Genomic DNA, 19,781 nt, shown 5'->3' with positions numbered 1-19,781 from the left:
ACACATCTATTGACTTACTCTAACAGTTCCTCCATCCGGAGGTCAAATAGATCATTTAGTTGGTTTGGAATTTGATGGAAATCTCTTCAACTCTCATTTAATCAATAAAACATTTACAAGAAATAATCACCCGACACAGTTCTTCAAATAATGATTTTCTTTATCTAATTAAATTGCAAGTTAAATCCTAACAATGCCATATTATCTTTTGTCATATTTACCTATTCTTGCTATTTGTCGTTTTCTAAGTCAGCACCAGTCCTCAGAAAGATCATCGTCCTCTTCTGTCAGCATGGGGTGTCGCATAGAGTAGCATCGATCAGGGTGCGTCTCAAGCACAAGGGGTGGTAACCAAAATTTTCCCTCTCTAGTCTACTAATATTTATACCAAAATTTACATAAAACAGTATCATTTTCTTTATTTCCAGGCCGCAGATTGGCTGAATTCAGCCCCGTCCCAATACTTTAAGAAACATTCTCAAAATTTCTCATACGGATGATGAATAAACTAGGCGCATGGGAAAAGCTGTTCCCAGGTCAGGAAAGTATCAGTCTATTGTGAATAGGTGGCTTTTGGTTCCCAGATGGCAACATTTGCTCCATGTTCAGGGACATTGGCATCTCGCCGAGAGTAGTCTTCATGGACCCGGCTCAAAAGTTCATGGTAAGGCCACGACAAAGTCAGTGCAGACGCCTTCCTCCATCGCTTAATGCATGAAGTCATGTACTTTAGTGAGGATTCAGTCGGCAGCCATCTTTTAGTAGGCCGAAATAGTCAACTTAAGTAAAAGAAACACAAATCACAATTAATACATAGAAATGACTAAAACAGTGTTATTCCCTTACTAATACCCTTATGTGTATGCATTTATCTAGCCATATGCAACATTTAAAGCTGTTAATGCTGGTTTATTTAAGCGCAAATCACGTTAACACTGCTGAAGCTAAACATATAAATTTAATATGCGTACAAACTTAGTTCACTTATTATTTTAGCCATGCAAATGCATTCCCACGTGTATTCTCTTGGTTAATAAGGTTGATTAATTCAAACACAACACCCTATTATTCATTAGAATTAGTTCTTTATTTGTTTTAATATAAACATATATAAAGGGATTGGGTATACCACATTTTTTTATTTTACCCGCTCCATCACCGCCACTTCCATTTGTACTTGTACGGAAAACCGTTCGTAGTAGCAACAGACCACAAGCCGCTGGTGGCGCTCTTTTCAGGAACCTCGACCAAGCCGCCGCCACGGATTGAGAAGTGGATGCTACAACTCCAGAACTATAACTGTAAAATAGAGTATCAGCCTGGGTCCAAGAATCCGGCCGACTACCTGTCCCGCCATCCTCGGAAAGCCACGGCCCAGGAAATGGAGGATGCAGCTGACACTGAAGAATATGTTAGGTGTGTCACCGCTCGATCATGCCCTATACCCATCTCCATGACAAGCCTACAGGAAGCCACAGACCCCGATGAGTGTCTGCAGCGTGCCAAGGGAGCCATCTGGAGCAGTAGCTGGCACAAAGCGAAGGAGGAGTGGAAGAGTTTAACAACTGCGGCACAACGAATAATGGACAGCTTGTACCATGTCCAGGACGAGCACACCGAGGATGACACAGGATGCCTGTTAAGAGGACATAGGCTAGTAATGCCGACATCTCTAACACAGAGGGTGGTGGACCTTGCCCATGTAGGACATCTGGGCATGGTTAAAACAAAATTGCGGCTTCGCACAAAAGTTTGGTTCCCACTAATGGACGACCTGGTAGAGGCCACTGTCCGTGCATGCCCATCGTGCCAGGTCACCGGGGAGGCGCCCCGACCTGCCCCTGTCATCGTGGAACCTCGGCCGACGGTCCCATGGTCCCGAGTGAGTGTAGACTCTGGCAGTCTTCCAGATGGACGCCATACCCTGGTAGCTATCGATGACCATTCTAAATATCCTGAAGTGGAGATACTGTCAGCACTCAGCGCCACTGAAGTTATACCAAAACTCGAGAAGATCATGGCTGCCCATGGACTCATGCAAGAGATAAGAACTGACAATGGATCTCCTTTCCAAAGTCAAGAATTTGCCTCATACCTGCAATCGCTGGGTATCCATCATCGCCGGATCACTCCACGCTGGCCGCAAGCGAATGGGAAAGCTGAAAGATTTATGCGTACACTTAACAAAGTCATACGCATTGCACATGACAAGGCTCAATCTGTAGAATTGGCCAAATTCACCTTTCTCCGGAGTTATCGCCAGACACTCCACACGACCACTGGTGTGGCTCCTGCTCATCTACTAATGGGAAGAGTAGTCACTGACACTATCCCTCATCACCCCGAGTGGCAACCGGAAACTCCCGAGGACAGTATCATTGATGCCCGGCGACGGAAAGCACACGCTCATGTTAGTCTCCGGCGGAGGGCCGCCCTACCAAACATCCGCCGAGGGGACGCTGTACTGCTCAAGAACCGAGCTCAGGGAAGCAAATTTCGCTTGAGTTTTGAAAAGGAACCCCGGACTGTGGTGTCCGTCAGGGGAACGTGCGTCACTGCCACTCGTGGGAGAGAGAATAACCAGAAACGTGTCGCATTTTAAAAAGTATTACCCGCAGCGAGCAGAAGTAGTCCCTGACCATGTAGGAGACAACCTCAACACAAGGCGGGTGGAAGACGTCAGAACTGGTGGTGGAGAAATGGAACCAGCCATGGAGGACACAGGAGAATCGGACATCCTCCGGTCATCTCCGCAGAGAGCGTCGTATGGTACAGTGGTGAGTCCTGGGCTACAGCCTCACAAGGCTGTGACTCCTGTCGAAGGGCAAGGTGGAGATGCTGGAGAATCACAAAGCCGGGGTACGTCGCAGTACAGCCTGAGGAACAATCCTGAGCCATCCTGTTGTTTAAAAGACTACCTCATGTAAGATTGTTCCATGTTATATTATTTGGAGTTTTGGAATGCTCTGTTAACGGTGAACGCTGGGAGGGGAGTCCAATGTAAGGAAGGTTGCAGCTATGTTTTGGTTTTCATGTTTGTTGGGGAGGAATGTAATGTCGTGACCGTGACACGATACGCCTAGCACGTACGCCTCAGGTCACGTGACTATAGATAATAAAAGACGCACGTACGTACGCCACTAGGGCTACGACGGTGAACCTTACACCAACACATCTCCTGGTCTCCTTGTTTTTGTGTCCAAGCCCAGACCCCTAGTCGCGACTTCCCGGCAGTCGCGTCCCCGTCTACCAACGGCGGGAGCCGGAGAACACAACACCCGTGTACTTACGTGAAACAAGTCGCTTCGCGTTGCATGTGATGTTAAGGGTGTGATCCAAGTTAAAACCTCCGTATATGAGAGGTGAAAAGAGGCAAGTGAAAGAGGACTGAAAATGGTCCAAGTGTAGAAATGTTTTCTAATGAGCGCCATCTTGAGACATGACTTAATACAATGTGTGAAAGATCGGAAACACGAACGTAACTCGTAGGAAAAACAGTGCATGAATCATGCTAGTACAATGTAACAAAATGAAAACACTCATAAAACAGGAGATACACGAAAGAAACAGTCAAATATGCCACATAATTTTTTTTTAAAGCAGTCATTCAAAATGAATGCATGTAGTGTATTGAGAAGGTACAAAACTGCGGGTAATGACACAGGGAGTTGTTAGCAGTCAGACTCATAAACCAAATATTAAAGTGGGGGTAGTAATAAGATATAGTATGTTAGAGAAAGTAAGATGGAAAAGAAGGGAGAAAAATGGACTGGCTGAAGGTGAAGTACATAAGGGGTGAAAACAATGAAAAGAGAGTAACAAAATAGTGAAGCAAGGTGCATGAGTGGTGAAGCCTGTGAAAAGAAAATAGAAAAGGACCAACTGGTGAAAAAAGGATTATAGTGGAGTTTTGGGGAAGAGTTTCTGAAAAGTTAAGAGCACCCGAGATGAAATAACGAGAGCTAGAAGAATAGGAGAATCAGCTACGGAAGTTACAGATAACACAAAAATTCCATTCTGTTGTTAAGGCCGTTAGGCTTAAGAGAATTGAGGAATTTGATCCAATGATTTATCTCTTCGAAGCAGACGGTTGTTATTGTCTCTTCCTTCCAATCTGTCCACTACTTCTAGTACCAAGAATTTGAGTTGGCTAATGTTGTGATGATGTTCAAGAAAGTGGGCAGCTACCACTGATTTCACATTCATTGTCCTGATGCTGCTCTTATGCTCGTGGATCCTAGTCTTCATTTTTCTTTCAGTTTTGCCCACATAGACTAAGCCACAAGGTCATTTCAAAAGATAAACAACGTTGGTCATATCGCAATTGGCAGTCACTCTTAAGTTAATTCTTGTGCCTTTCATAGGATGGGTCATCCAAGATCCTTTTATGACATTATTGCAACTGTAACAGGGTGTAGATCCTTTGTAGTTAGTTGTAGTGATGTCTTTAAGTGGTTGAATGAGCAATTCCTTGCCATTTTTACCTCTGCTATATACAAAGATTGGTTTCTAAGAAGAAAGTCTCTTTAAGGAAAACGGGTCGCATTTAAAAAAACTGCTTTATTGACAAGCAGTCCCAGACATGGAGGTCTGCTGAACCCAGCAGGCCACCATCCCTGGGAGGGCCAGCCATTCCCAGCCATTCCCAATAGGATCACAAATTGTGAGTGGCTCATTAATATTCATGTGCCTCGCATTTTGACACCCCATTGGGAATTGCAATCAGTGTCTCTGACACTGTTGTACATTCCAAATTGCGACTCGCAATTTGCCACTCGCAATTGAGTGCGAATTGCGACTCGTAATTTGGAATGGTCGTACATCTGGCCTCAAAAGTTGAACAGATGGTTTGTGTATTTGTGTGAGTATAGATTCCTGAGAGAAAGCCTGGTCTTTTTCCAGTGCTATCAGAAGATCCTGGTTTACAAATCTAAGGATAATGAAAAATTACTCTCATTCTTTCCTAATTTAGTTAATTGTTCATCCCTATTATACCTTGTAGGTTTCCTATGAGTACTTCCACTGCATGCACTCACATGTGCACATTGTAATTTCCCCACTTAACCAGGCAGTTACCATTTATTTTCCAGATTTATTACGACACACAGCTAGATACTTTTGTGCCCCTTCACTTTCATCGGGTAAGTCCTTGAAAATATATATTTTTATGCCGGGCACTGAAACATTAATTCTCAATTGTAGCCTTCATGCACTCTTAGGGACTTATTAATAAGAGCCCTGCGTTGCTTTTGGACCACGTAAAGTGGTACATGCATGACGCAGGGCTCTATATCAGATCTATGAAGCCACGCAAAGCCACTCTGCGTGGCTTTGAGTGGCCTCATAAATCATGAGTATGGCAACGCAGTGCAAATCGATGTGTTGCTTTACTCTGTGCCCGTGAGGCATTCTATGGACGTTGCGGTGGGTTTCTCATGGAACACCCATGAAATTTGACACTGCCACAGATTTATAAAATATTGTAACCCTGGGGAAGAATTTGTTATTCCCAGACTAGCTCATGGCATCTCTGGGTATTTCTACGCTCTTTGGTACTGTATCAGTGCTAGGACACCAACTCGAAAGTGAGCATTGTGCTTAAGAAATGTGCTTTATCATTACCGCCTTTTCACTACTTTAGCGAAAACGTGTTTTAGTGAGTGTTGTTTCATTTGTAGCATAATATTGTTCTGTTTGTTTCGGGTTTGTTGTTCTATTCTTACATTTATTTGCTGACACAAACTTTACTCCAGTCTATGAAACCCTGCTACACCCTATTGAGAGAACACACAGGACTGCTAGTCAAGAGGAAAGCTTAAAAATGGCTAATGGGATGTTCGGCAGATTGCACTGCCTTTCTTCTAGCCTGTTCCTTTTGAGTTTATGTATGTATTGTATGAGGTTAGAATGTTTTTTGTATTCTCTTGCTGTATTTCCCCCATAACTTATTTAGCTGTAAACATTTTCCCATGCTTGTCCCTTAGGTTTTCTGGTTATTGTGTTAACCATTTACCTCTTTCCAATTTCCTCGCACTATTGATTTTATTCTGACTCTGAACACTTCGTCTTTATTGTCACTTCTTAGGGTCTTTAAATTTGTTCACACTTTTTCCCAAGGAAGTTCTTCTTGGTCCATTTACAGAGATCCGAAATTCAACTCAGGTGTGCACAAAACAGTCTAAGTTAGCAAAAGACTGATCCTGGTTCATAAATTCGGGATCTTTGGACATTTATGACCGCAGATGAATCGTATTACCACAGAAAACGTTACATTAACTGATCTTTTTACTGAAAGTCTACGACAAATCTAGCTCTCCTGCACCTACCAAGGTAGCTTTGATGTAACTGATAGGGATTCCTTGATGACCGTGGGCCCGATTCACAGAACTAACTTAAGACAAAATCCTAAACTTACTACCATTTTCGTATTCACAGAGGGCACTTACTCATTTTGGTATTCACAGAAGACACTTACTCACTTCGTTATTCACAGAAGTTAGGAGTCCTAACTTTAGGACTCCTAAATGCCTTCTGTGAATACCGAAAGTCTTAAAATTAGTATTTTTCTCAGTTTAGGAGTCCTAAAGTTAGGACTCCTAACTTTACTACTACTAAACTGAGAAAAATCCTAATTGTAAGGCTTTCGGTATTCACAGAAGGCATTTAGGAGTCCTAAAGTTAGGAGTCCTAACTTTACTACTACTAAATTGAGAAAAATCCTAATTTTAAGACTTTCGGTATTCACAGAAGGCATTTAGGAGTCCTAAAGTTAGGAGTCCTAACTATACTACTACTAAACTGAGAAAAATCCTAATTTTAAGACTTTCGGTATTCACAGAAGGCATTTAGGAGTTCTAAAGTTAGGACTCCTAACTTCTGTGAATGCCGAAATGAGTAAGTTTAGGATTTTGTCTGAAGTTAGTTCTGTGAATCGGGCCCCAAGTATTCTCCTGCTGGGCAAAATAAAAACATGTTCGATGAGCTAACCCACATCTTTGATGGACTTAAAGCCATATATTTCCCCCGTGTGAACAACCAGAAGGCATCTCTATAGAGGAGTGTTAGTACTAAAGAAACCTGATTTTTATGACTACAGCTGGGGATTTTTGTGAATCTAGAAATCTACTCAATGGAGTTGAAACCAAATTCTTTGCCTCGCCTTCTTGTTTTATGTTTGCTCCTTTTATCTCTGTGCCCTTTTGAGTTTTCTTTTTAATAATTGTGATTGAAGAAATAAATGTGATATTCTCTTGTAGACAACTCAAGCCCCTGATGACACTCTGCAACTCTACACCGTCAATGAATAACAGCCCTGCCACAATTTCATCCCTCTTTTCATCAGTGCAAATTCAGGAGCATACTTCAATAATTAATGAAGGCCTTGCACATGTTTGCTGGCTCATGAATTCATGTTGGTTTGAATGACGGAGCAAATTTGTAGAAGCTCATTGGTTGAATTAAATGCCAGTTGCCCGTGGCTTCACAAAAATGCCTTTATTTAAAAAATATCTAAAGTGTCCCAAAACTAGAAATGAATGTAAAACAGGAGAGAGAGAGAGAGAGAGAGAGAGAGAGAGAGAGAGAGAGAGAGAGAAAGTATAAGGGAAATTAAGTTATGAAGAGGATGGTCACACAGGGAAAGGAAGAAAGCAGGGGAACTATGCAGCACTAATGTTTGGAATTGCCACAGAGATTGCTTAGAGACACTTATGGAACTGATAATGCTTTCTTATATATTAGTGTTTATTCACTCCATAACACTTGTCATTACAGTTATTAGCAAGACTATATATAGGCTGTAGTTGTGAAAGCCCAGAAGCAAGAGATTAGAATACATGTTGGTGTAGAAGCACCATGGGTCCGATACATGAGTGTATTTTTAGCCATAAGCATACGTTAGCTGCAGAAAATGCCTTCATTTACACCTGTGAGGAATTCACAAAAGGATTCCTGGCTGGCATATAAGCATTTATTGATTCAGATGTCTCTGCCACGAGTGTGGGGAAATCTGCAGTACTAAATTCCAACTGGGAGACATCTGGCTGGGGATCATATGAAATTCTTTGCAGAACTACAGAGTTTCAGATTCATAAATCTGATGTACACTTGACCCCCTAGGAGTTAATTTAACACATTCCCAGAATAAGACCCATTAGAGGCTATACTGATATAGGAACCCCTGGGCAAGAAACATATTACACAAATTCACCACACACTACTGGCTAACACCCCGTACCCACTGTTGCCACTACGAGAAGCTTGGACCGTATATGTGGGCTTCCTCAATCATGATGGCTTGAGAGAAACCAAGATTGCTATCTGCACACTTGCCATCTCAGCCAGACTTCTGCTTGTTCAGCTTTACAGTTTCCATAGGATATGCTATTTTCCTGACCGTTTACATCAGATTAAATGATCCTCTTCCTGAACTTGCACTAGATGTAAACCCTAACAGGGCACCCTTTTTGTTATGTTCTTGGAATGCTCTGTCATCCAATCATACTGAGTGCTGGTTTTTAGGTCTCGCCTGACCCAGCGCATGCGCTGGTCTGGCGAGACTTATTGAGAGGGCTCCAAAAAGTGCTACCAGGCCAGCCTAGAGCTACAGTGCATGTGCGCGGCCGCGCGCGCCGCGCTTGACCCGCGATTACTTTCACGGCCCCACGGCCTGCCGCTTTGATGTTTGATCGTGATCAATTTGTTTAATATGGCCTTTGAAACTCCGACATTCTGCCGATGCCCAAACTGTCATGGAGCGCGAAAATAAAAACGCACTGAAAATTATAATTATGATACTTGTATTTATATAGCGCTTTCTACCCCTGCCACAAACGTAGTTTGACAATCATGTGACTGCTGCAGTGCAAGCTTATCAAGCGAATGACTGCTGCAGTGCAAGCTTTTCAAGCGAAGTGAAGGCTCCTTACTGTCAACATAGTTTTCGAAAAAACAAAAGCGTAGTGAACTTTTCGAGAAAAGATCAACGATGACGTGGGCCATTTATTGTGCGCGTCGGCAGGTAACACGTGTGCTGTCACTGGATCTCACCTTCTAAATGCCATACACTTCAAACTTATAGTGCCTTATTTATGAAGGCGTTGCGCCCCCGGTGCGCCACTTTTTCCCATTTTAAAAGTGACGCATCGCTGGCGCATGGCCTTCATAAATAAGGCCATAGTTGCCAAGATTCCAAGGTACGTCAGTGACTAGTTAGGTCTGACCTATTTTTTCCATAGAATTCTGGGACTTGTAGTCCCAGTTTAGTACTGGGTTAAACAATGCTCTCAGAATTCTAAGAAAACTGAGGAATGGCCTAACTAGTCACTCATGGGCCTAGGAAACTTGCCACCCATGCAAACTGAGTCGATTTTTGTCAGGCGGTCAGACAACAAATTCAAAGAGAGGCACTAGTCACAGTCGAGTCGGAAGGAAGGCTTAGCTCTAAGAACCAAACCCTTCAGGGGTCTCCAATATCGTCAAACTGGTATTATATTTCGGTGTCAATGGGTACTATTGGTGTGTCTTTTGTAACGACTGACTGACCAGCTGTGGTGACCAGGGTGCCAGGCAAAGACTTCTGGCCTATAGTAATGTCATTTAAAACCCTAAAGGTCAATTACTTTGTGATACCAAAGCGGCCAGGGCAGAATGCCATACAAATCCCGTTTCTCTCAAAGGAGGCAGGGACGCTGCTTCCATTTGAGCAGGAGGTGCAGTGTCACCGAGGCCCAGAGGCCTGAGATGCACACTGAACCATGATTATTGCGGTATCTTATAATCAGGCCAGGGCCACTGAAATTATGCGCCTGCAGCCATTTTCGCATAATTATAGATTTGTCACATTTGCCACATAATCCATCATCTTCCGCATAATCGGCAGATATTAACAACAACAAAAGTAAATTCCAGCTCCAAAAGTTACAAAAAATGCAGCAACACATCTTGCGGCTCAGTGAAAGGCGTTTGCAAAGCTGGACAGGTCACCTTTCTGTTGCTTATTGCTGTATTTGATTGTTACACTGGTACTAATAAGGTAACCTGTTATACAGTATTAAGGGCATAAAGGATATTTTAACTATTTCCTATTTAATAAAATATTCGAATGTTTTGTATTTGGAGATTTTTTATTGTCAGCTTTTGCTTATGATTGTAGAAATTATGCTGCACAAATTTTTTTCTTATATATGTTGTTGGCCTTTCAGATTATGTGGATCTCTTTGGAGTTCCAAGATCATACATAAATAAACTTTAACTTGAAACTACTAACGAGGTGCAACCAATGTCCAGGCAGTGTTACCAAGTTTAACAAGCATTGGCATAGCCAATAGGTCTCGCCTTTGGGACCTTATAAGTGCTTAGCTATGCAACAGTTGAGGTTGTTGCACCAAGGATATTGTGCTGCATAACTAAATACTTATAAGGTCCCAAAAGCGAGACCTATTGGCTATGCCAATGCTTGTTCCAGTTGAAATGACACCTAAAAGTGCTCTCCTGGGGGTTATGGAGGAGATGGGTGGCACACTGGCCCAACATACCTTTATTAATATTAAAGATTGCTGACCAAATGCAATATTGCAAATTATTGGAGAGCTCGACATCCCTCCCCATTGAAAGAAAGGCGCACTGGCATGGATCACTGTTACATCCTTGAAAGGACAGTTTATATGACGAGAGGATGGCCAGTCATATATGATAGAGCATGAGCACTTTGGATGGGAGATGTGTAAGATGTCTGTTTTTTCTGATGCTGTAGCCAAGTGCATTTCCCATTCCCTCCCCACCCACCTATACTCAAGCTCTGGTTCCTAGGCAGAGATCTCTGCTTTGACAGGATCTAGGACATTATAAATATTACATATATAACCAGAATAATTCACTGTGTCACCTCTAGTTAACATGCAGTACTTGTATCAGTTTCATTATATGCTCGTTATGTATGCTATGCGCATTATGTGTTTACCAATTGTGTGTTTCCAACAAACTATAAAAATGGCTGGAGAAAAAAAGTAGTAAATTCCGTGTATTAGTCTTGTAAGTTTTTGAATGCCCACCAAAATATAAATTTGTGGCCATTCATAAACTTTAATCTGACATCTTCGTACTCTGGAAATGGTTAGAAATTCCTGAATGAGAAGAGTATTGGATCAACTCCAATGGTGGCTGCCTCTGTACGGGGCTGGTGGGTGGGGAGGGGGAGGCATGAAATGCCACTGGAAGTACCCAAGCTCCCGGACTCTCCCAGTCAATCACACCGCTGCAGGAGTAGCGTTGTGATTGGTCTGAGCGGCACATTTGGCCTCTCAGGTAGTACCTGTCAGACTGGGCATGTTCTCCACTGTGTTGTGCAACACGGCCCAGAGGAGAACATGCCAAGTGCACTTGACTCTTTGGCTGGCCCCAGAGTGCCGGCCAAACCATCATGCGCACTTAGGGAGGGAGTACAAACCACTTCTGCTCCCTCAGACGGCGGCAAGCCCAGCCCCGTCCAACTTGGCTGGAGTTCTGCAAAGAAAAAAAAATGATTATAGCTTCTTGTTATTATCATTTTATTTTTCTGTTGCACTTCTAATTGAGCAGTGGGGTGACGCTCCTCTGCTTTGGCAGAGGAGCCGTCACTGATCAACTCTAATTTGGTAGGAGTGTAGGAGAAGGAATTTCTCCACAGAGAAATTGTTTTTCCCTGCAGATAAATAGTGAATAGGAAACCCTCTGATATGTCACATAATATTGCGAGTTGCATTTCACAGCATTCTAGGTGTAATTCTTGGAATCTTTGTGAATGGGGCCCAATCTGTTTGGGTTAACATTTGACATCTTGTATCTTGCAGATTGCCCACCTCCTAGAAATATGAAAATCTTTTCTTCAGATCATGATGGGATATTAGTCACATGGGAGGCACCTGAATCTGCTTTCCTATGGTATATTATTGAATGGATTCCAATAAGGTGTAACAAACAACGGCAAGATTTACTGTGGAAAAGAATTCCGAGTGAGAATTCCTCCGTCTACATAAGAGGTGAGAAAAGCAGATTGCAGTCATCCTATTGCTTTCTTTGCTAAACTTTCTTTGTGTGGAAAATAGTTCCCATTGGTGATGGTTAGTTCCAGCAAAGCCTTCCACCACTTCACGAAAAATAAAAAGTTCTGCTCTGAAAAATATGCATAAAACTATAGTAATATTGACAGCACATCATTGTTGATTAGAAATTGATTCCTGCTGAATTGCCTCAATGAACTGGTATTTAGAGAAAATATCTGAAAAATATATTGTGACACAAAAATATTGTGTTAAGAATATCGGGATTACCGAAATATCGTCAACAGGAATATGAACGGTAGAAATATATAATTTTTAGTGTTGTTTTTAAAATTGTTGCAAAAAATGTCAATGTAGAAAATATCACTGTATGTAATAACGATTGCAAGTGTTCATTTGCATGTAATTTATGCTTGGTGTTTAATTGTATATATTTGGTCAAAGTCAAAGAATTTTTTATTCTGTCAATACCGGACTATAAAAGCACAAGATAAAAACAGTATGGTGCCGATTCCAATCCAGTAAAACCCGGGTACGAATGGTCGTATGGAGCGTATTCTCCGTACGACTCGTACCCGGGAAATCCACCTTACAAACCAGCAAGTGCTATTTGTACAGAAATACCATTTCCGTACGAATCGTACAAAACTACGTACGGCTAAAAAATACCAACTATTCTGATCCGGGACATCACGTACGTGACATCCGTACGGAGTCAGGCAGCGTTTTACGGACCAGCAAGTACGATTCATGCCTACGTCACTCCCCACGGCTCATTTTTTACGGCAGCCAAAAACTCCCGGGAAATTGAGTACGACGCGAATAAGGAGCACCGGTACGTGATGGACAGCCATGGACCCCATCCTACGTGTCATCCCGGCCCTCCTAGCCTATGACCTGGTGCACCGAACCCGACGCACACGCTGCAGAAGGTGAGAACAACGCCCGTGGGTTGAGGGGGGGTGAGGGGCATGAAACATACCCCCTACCCAAATAAAAACATACAATATGGAGGACATACATTACCTCCAGGGTCTGGTCACTTCGGGGGGCATGTCCACCAATCCCTGCGTACCGCAACAACGGAAGTGGACGTGTACGCGTACCCGTCACCACTACAATGGTGGTACGGACCGTACCCACGCACTGAGGGCGTGTGTACGGTCCGTACCACGCGTACCCCTACGTCACCACTACAATGGTGGTACGAACCGTACCCAGGCTCTGAGGGCGTGTGTACGGTCCGTACCACGCGTATCTCTACGTCACCACTACAATGGTGGTACGGACCGTACCCACGCTCTGAGGGTGTGGGTACGGTCTGTACCACCATTGGAGTGGTGCCGTAGGGGTACGCATGGTACGGACGTACCCATGCCCTCAGAGCATACTACCAGTGCCTACACGGACTCCCAGCAGTGGACAGAGACATGTGAGGGGTGGGTGCCTATCACTCCCATCAGTGGACAGAGACATGGGGGTGGGTGCCTATCACTCCTAGCAGTGGACAGAGACATGTGAGGGGTGGGTGCCTTTCACTCCCAGCAGTGGACAGAGACATGTGAGGGGTGGGTGCCTATCACTCCCATCAGTGGACAGAGACATGTATGGGGTGGGTGCCTATTGCTCCCAGCAGTGGACAGAGACATGTGAGGGGTGGGTGCCTATCACTCCCAGCAGTGGACAGAGACATGGGGGTGGGTGCCTATCACTCCCAGCAGTGGACAGAGACATGTGAGGAGTGGGTGCCTATCACTCCCATCAGTGGACAGAGACATGGGGGTGGGTGCCTATCACTCCCAGTAGTGGACAGAGACATGTGAGGGGTGGGTGCCTATCACTCCCAGCAGTGGACAGAGACATGTGAGGGGTGGGTGCAGAGGAATACCAGCAGTGGACAGAGACATGGGGGTGTGTACATCATTATCAGATGACCAAAACTCCATGGGTGTATGTACGCATCCCTAATTTTCGACTATGTTGATAGTGCCATAACAACACATCACTGACAGCAGTGTCCCACTCCCATGAGGATGGATGTCTTTCCCCCACTGCATGACACACCACATGTGGGTGTGAGGACAAATGACACATGCATACCCACCCCTGGCGGATGCAGCACAATACACACACAGAGATCATGCCACAAGACTGCATAGTCATGTCAATGCCTACTAAACTAAGAGAGCCAAAGGGAACACACACTGTCACGCACATCCCAGGACTGATAGGAATAGGGTGGAGTTCCCACAGATACAATGCCCACAATTGTGAGGCAGGTGCCCAAATACCCTTCAGAACAAGTACCATATGTGTGCTAGGCTGGGATTACACACATGCATAGTGCGGAAATGGGAGAATTTCTCCATGAAGGCATGTCAACATACTCAATACACAAGTACAGTGACTAGCAAGGATGGCACAGACGATGCAGCCGGAGACATTGCTGAACAAAGGGAATGTATACACAGGTCAGCACAACAATTGTGCAACTCTCTGCAAGGAAGATGTCAGGTGCTACGGAGGAAGGAGCACTCCTTGGTACAATGTCTCAAAAAACAAATAACACACACGACCAAAGATTCTTCGCAGAGACCTTGTGATGGCACACAGATCCCATGGTCCACCTCATGACCATCAGACTCAAACCTTACACATAACACATTACCACAACCCCAACTCCTGGAGCATCAGCACCAACATCAATACCTGAAATGCAATAGTGTTCAAAGTAAAAAGAAAATGCTTTAATCAGCATAAAAAAAATATTTTCAAGAACACTATATACAAAGGCCAATGGCCGGTCCAGAATAGAAGTCCTTGGGCGGACACATCGGCACGCGTCTCCCCTGGCTTGCCTGCACAGTGGAACCCTCAGGTTCATCGACTGGGGGGGGGGCATGTGGGGAAGGACCAGGCACCGCAGGGACAGGAGGTGTAAGGGTAGGTGTGGTGGGTGCAGGGCCAGACGCCTCCACCACAGGGGGTGGGGTAGCTCGGCACTGCACACTTCTGCTAGGGCGTCCAGAGTATCCCCTGCACCAGAAGAAACCACAGGCACAAAGGAGGGGGGGGGTCGGAGGGATGGGGTGCAGCGCTTCTGGGGGAGGGGGTGGTCATGGGGGGGGACTCAACTACCCTGCCCGTGGAGTCCCTTGCCCGCTTGCGGGGTGGTGACACAGTGGGGCTGAGGCCCAGCACAGACATGTAGCTCTCCTTGTCTGACTGTGTGGCAGGGGAGCCAAGGGGAGTGCTTTTGGAGGGACTGGGTAGTGAGGCATGCGGACTCAGACTGTGGCTGCATGTATGTCTGTGTGCTCCAGACCCAGTGGGTGTGCCTTTATCCCCTGAGTGTGCGTGCCAGGAGGTGTGTGCTTGCCCTTACGTTGTGGTGTGCTGCCTGTGTCTGGTGGGGTGCGTGCTTGGGAATGTCTGGGTGTGCATGGGACAGGTATGGGAGTGGGAAGTGTGGATGGGGCTGGGGTAGGGGGGGACGAAGCGCTGCAGGAGACTCACTGCTGCCGTCAGTGAAGAGTTCATGGACCTCAGCAACATCCGTTGGTCAGACATCGTTGCTGACATGCCCTCCATGAATGACACCATCTGTGTCAGCAGTGTGGTGTGGCCATGGAGGACATTCAGCATTGATGTCTGGCCAACCTGCAACTGCCGCTGAATGTCCACAGACTCTGCAGTGAGGGCAGCAGGGGTGACAGGGGCAGGGGGTGTGGTGCCTGGCACGAAGGAGACATGGTGGTGCCCTGCACGGACAGAGGGGACCGGAGCAACTGGGAGGGCGGTGATGGGAATGGAGGAGGCGGGGACAGATGTTGTGCTGCTGCCAAGTGTTGTAGCAGCCTCCGCCCCCTCGATGAGTTCAGCCTCGGACCCGTCAGCATCGTAGTTGGTCTCGCCACCAGACAGGTCCTCCACCTGACTCCCCTCGCCCTCCATGCCACTTGCTCCCGCAGACTCGCCAGCACTGGTGGCACTGGTGCTGGATCCCTCCTCCAGGTCCATGCAGGTGTCTCCCTCAGTTTCCTCCGATGATGCTATGGGCAAGGTGAAGATATAGAAAATAATCAGTCACCTGTATACATCTGACACATGAGTCAAAACAAAATAGGTCACAGTGCATATCAGGCAATGCATCATGAGTAACATCTATATTACTCCGCACATGTGTAAGCCCTGTACGCCCCAGTTGGTTGACCTACCATGCCACTTGGAAACAAGGAAAAATAGGACACAACAGCCAAAAACTTGAATTAGAAATATACTGAGAAGCTAGTGTCTCGGAACAGTTGAGCACAGCAATACTATGAAGGCATGCCACCTCTTGTTTACTGTGAAAGAAACAGTATTGGTGCACCCAAGGCTAAATAACAGACCTCAATGCTAAAGGTGTCCCCACACTCAGAGACCTATAAGTACTTTGGAAACCCAAACGAAATACATTTTGATCCCTTGGGAATCACACCACTTTACACAATCTACATGTTTAGAATGTGTGACTGTGTCACTTTGTGAACAGAACACACATGTGCCTGTATAAAAGAAGTCACACAAGGAGGTGCACACAAAACTACATTTACAGAGTCATAAATTGTGCCAGCGTGTTCCCTGAAAGTGTAAAGGTGGTTTCTTGTGCACTTCCTTGGGAGACATCTGTCATGCAGGCACATTATTGTCCTTCACAACAAAACATCAAAGTCAAGCATTGAAAACATGAAGACATGTTGACAAGTGTAGTGAGTGCCAAGGTACAAGACTTTTTGACTAACAACTTGAATCATGCCACCAGTCACATGGCCATCCGTACCATGATGACACAGTTGGCAACACATCTAACCCACTGCCTGTCATGTGGAGTGGCACACATGTCCAAACACAGGACAATGCATAAGCTAATGGGCCTGAAACTGTGTTGGAATAAGGCACACCTGCACTGAGAAGACACCCTCATGGCAAGCCAGAATGTCCACACAGATGTCAGCACACAAAGATAAAACTACTTAGCATCTGGACCACACACTGGTGCCAAAAATGGATGAGCAGGAATCATGTATTTAAACTATTGACACATGCTGCAAAGCACAAACATTAAACCCTGCACAACATCACTGGGTTACTGCATGTTGAGTGTCTGTCCAGACAATTATCACACACAGGTCAGACCTGGCAAGGAGACATAAGGTTTGGACATGTAGGCCTCGCCTGCACAAACCCCCCATACCTGAGACAATGTGATTGAGACAGATCAAGAAGTGACACCTCTTAATCAGGGTTTACAAAAATGTGCATCAAGAATTCCCAAATGTACTCCACATCACCTCGTGAGGCTGCCAACACATATTTGTGACAAACAACCATCAACAGATAGTTGTGAATAGACACACAGGCACTGCCCAGTGTGAGTATGCACAAACCAAATGGGGTCACCCTGTCCAGTGGACACATGTAGCACACTTTAGATAAATACAAATGAGGCCAGGGAACAATGCCACAGAGGCCAACCTATGCTGAACACACAGAGAATGGGCACAGTGTTGGATGACACACATGATTACGAGGCAAGGCTGTCTCAGGGGACTGTAGTGGGCACACTGCTCCATGGTCCTGAAATGATCTGACTGTAACATGAGCAACCATCCTGGCACTTTGCATATCTCCCACTCATGCACATCATGTCTGAGGCCACAACATCGGTCATGCATGCTGCAAGTCTGTTCATTTGAAACCTCACACTCCTATGTTGAGACTCAGCATCAGTGCCAACAAATATGGACCCCCAAATGACTGAACAGGACAGGGCACAGGCAAGGTACCAACACATGTCACAGACCACCCCCACACATGATGCAGAAAGCAATGTGCACTTGGATTAACTGGCAGCCTAGATGACTTAGGGCCAGATGTACGAAAGGGTTTTATCCATTCTGTGTTTATGGGAAAATGTGTTCATACATATGGCCCCATATGCAATAGTGATTACACACAGACCAGGGAACACATGTCAAGGAGGGGAAGGGAGGAAGAACAGCACCGGTTGACTTGGGGGAATAGGATATGCACTGCACATATAAACCCTGGCAGTGTATCCAGGTGACTGAGCACTTCCAAAAGCTGGTGACACACAACAAACACACATGTACCTACCCCCTCTTTGCTGCTGTCTCTCCTGTAACTGCCTATCCATGTCAGGGAAGACCACCGCCAGGACACGCCTCATCTGGTGGGTCAGGCGTCGGCGCCGGCCATGGGGGCATGGAGGTGAGTCCCCCAGCTGGACCCGGGTGATCCTCCGGGTCCAGCACCGGATGCCCTGCCACCGTTTTCAGACTTGGGCTAGGCGCCGACTGCGACCCTCCATCGATCTCACGGCCCTGACGGCCCGCTTCCAGATCTCCCCCTTCTCGTACGCAGTTACCTGTGAGGATGACAAAGTGAGACAACATCACTACACCTGCTCCATGTCAGAGAGACACACATTTGAACATCTTTGATATGTTGAACAGGGCATAGGATGTTGCCAAGGAATAGCATCTTTGTCATATGGACATTGGCCTCTGTGGAAGCCCCAATGCACTACATGGCATTGAAAGTACTCAGGTGGCATGAGGGGTGCGACACACTCCATGATCATGGCACACACTGTGCATCACAAGCAACACCAGGCTGATGGACAGCACCTCCAAGCAGTTACATGCCCCAGGCCACTGACGCAACCTCAGCAGAGTACACAGACACACACAGGCACAGATCAATCACCTGCCATTGGCAACAGCGGATACAAACCTCACTCTGCACATGTGCCACTTGCCTGTGGGGTGTCACAGGTGTGGGGCTAGCTCAGCAAGTCAAACACACAGCACGGCTTACTTCTCACATCAGATGGGTAGAGCTGTTGCCTCCTCCATGCAGCTGTGGTGCAACACTTCACTTAGACACTCACCCACATGACAAGGAACATTCACACACATCAATATCCAGGGGGCGTACACATCACTTGGACACTCTCACCACAGCTCCACTCAACTCACACACATCTGTGGGTACAGTCACCTGTCACACCGGGGCACCACTGAATCACCTCAGGACTATAGACAAAAAATGCCACAAAGGATTAGCCAGGCTGAATGTGTCATGCACTATGCAGTGAATGTCACAGTAAGCACAACGCAAGTGAAGAGTGCACACATGAACTACATCATGCTTTGCATGGGAGACATAAGCCATTCCCCCCCTGGGACCCACTGTAAACAACATTGCATGTCTGACACACCTGGACACAATGCCAGAAGTGACAGTCACAAAAAAGGTGCACAGTCAAAGGTAGTGGAGTCAGCACTCACCTGCTCCCCTAGTCTCCCATACAGGCTGGTGTACTGTGGGAGGATGACATCCAGCAATGCCTCATTCTCCTCCTGGGTGAATGGCTGGGCCCTCTCCACAGACCTTGACATGGTGCCAGAGGAAGCACAGACAGCAGCAGTGTTGTCAACAGGAAAGTTGTGCAGGCAAGTGCCCTCTCATGGGTTCTGGCTGACTTATATCTGTCTTGCTGAGGGGCATTCATTTGGAGGAGTACATAGTGATTGGTCAGATTCATTCGCATCTTACGTTTACTCCAATCCCTTTCCACATACACCAGTGACAGCATTTGCATCGTTCAAATTTTGAGCATCATGTCAAGTCAACAACCACTTCGCAACATTGTATTTTGTGGCCAACTGACTTTTC

At 45.7% G+C, this 19,781-nt stretch overlaps 1 protein-coding gene across 1 annotated transcript in view; it reads left to right on the top strand.

The window, feature by feature from the left end:
* The window catches only part of LOC146834787 (interleukin-12 receptor subunit beta-2-like), a 745,756-nt gene that overhangs the window by 346,673 nt on the left and 379,302 nt on the right, over positions 1-19,781 (top strand). Inside the window, exon 10 of the mRNA XM_085602323.1 lies at positions 11,829-12,017. Within this exon, the coding sequence (XP_085458449.1) occupies positions 11,829-12,017 (189 nt within the window). The remainder of the gene's footprint in view (positions 1-11,828; positions 12,018-19,781) is intronic.

The sequence above is a fragment of the Triturus cristatus genome, chromosome 4_2 (genome assembly GCF_964204655.1).
Source record: "Triturus cristatus chromosome 4_2, aTriCri1.1, whole genome shotgun sequence".
Classification (NCBI taxonomy): domain Eukaryota; kingdom Metazoa; phylum Chordata; class Amphibia; order Caudata; family Salamandridae; genus Triturus; species Triturus cristatus.
The sequence above is the reverse complement of the archived record's forward strand: the minus strand, read 5'-3'. Positions and strand labels throughout refer to the sequence as shown.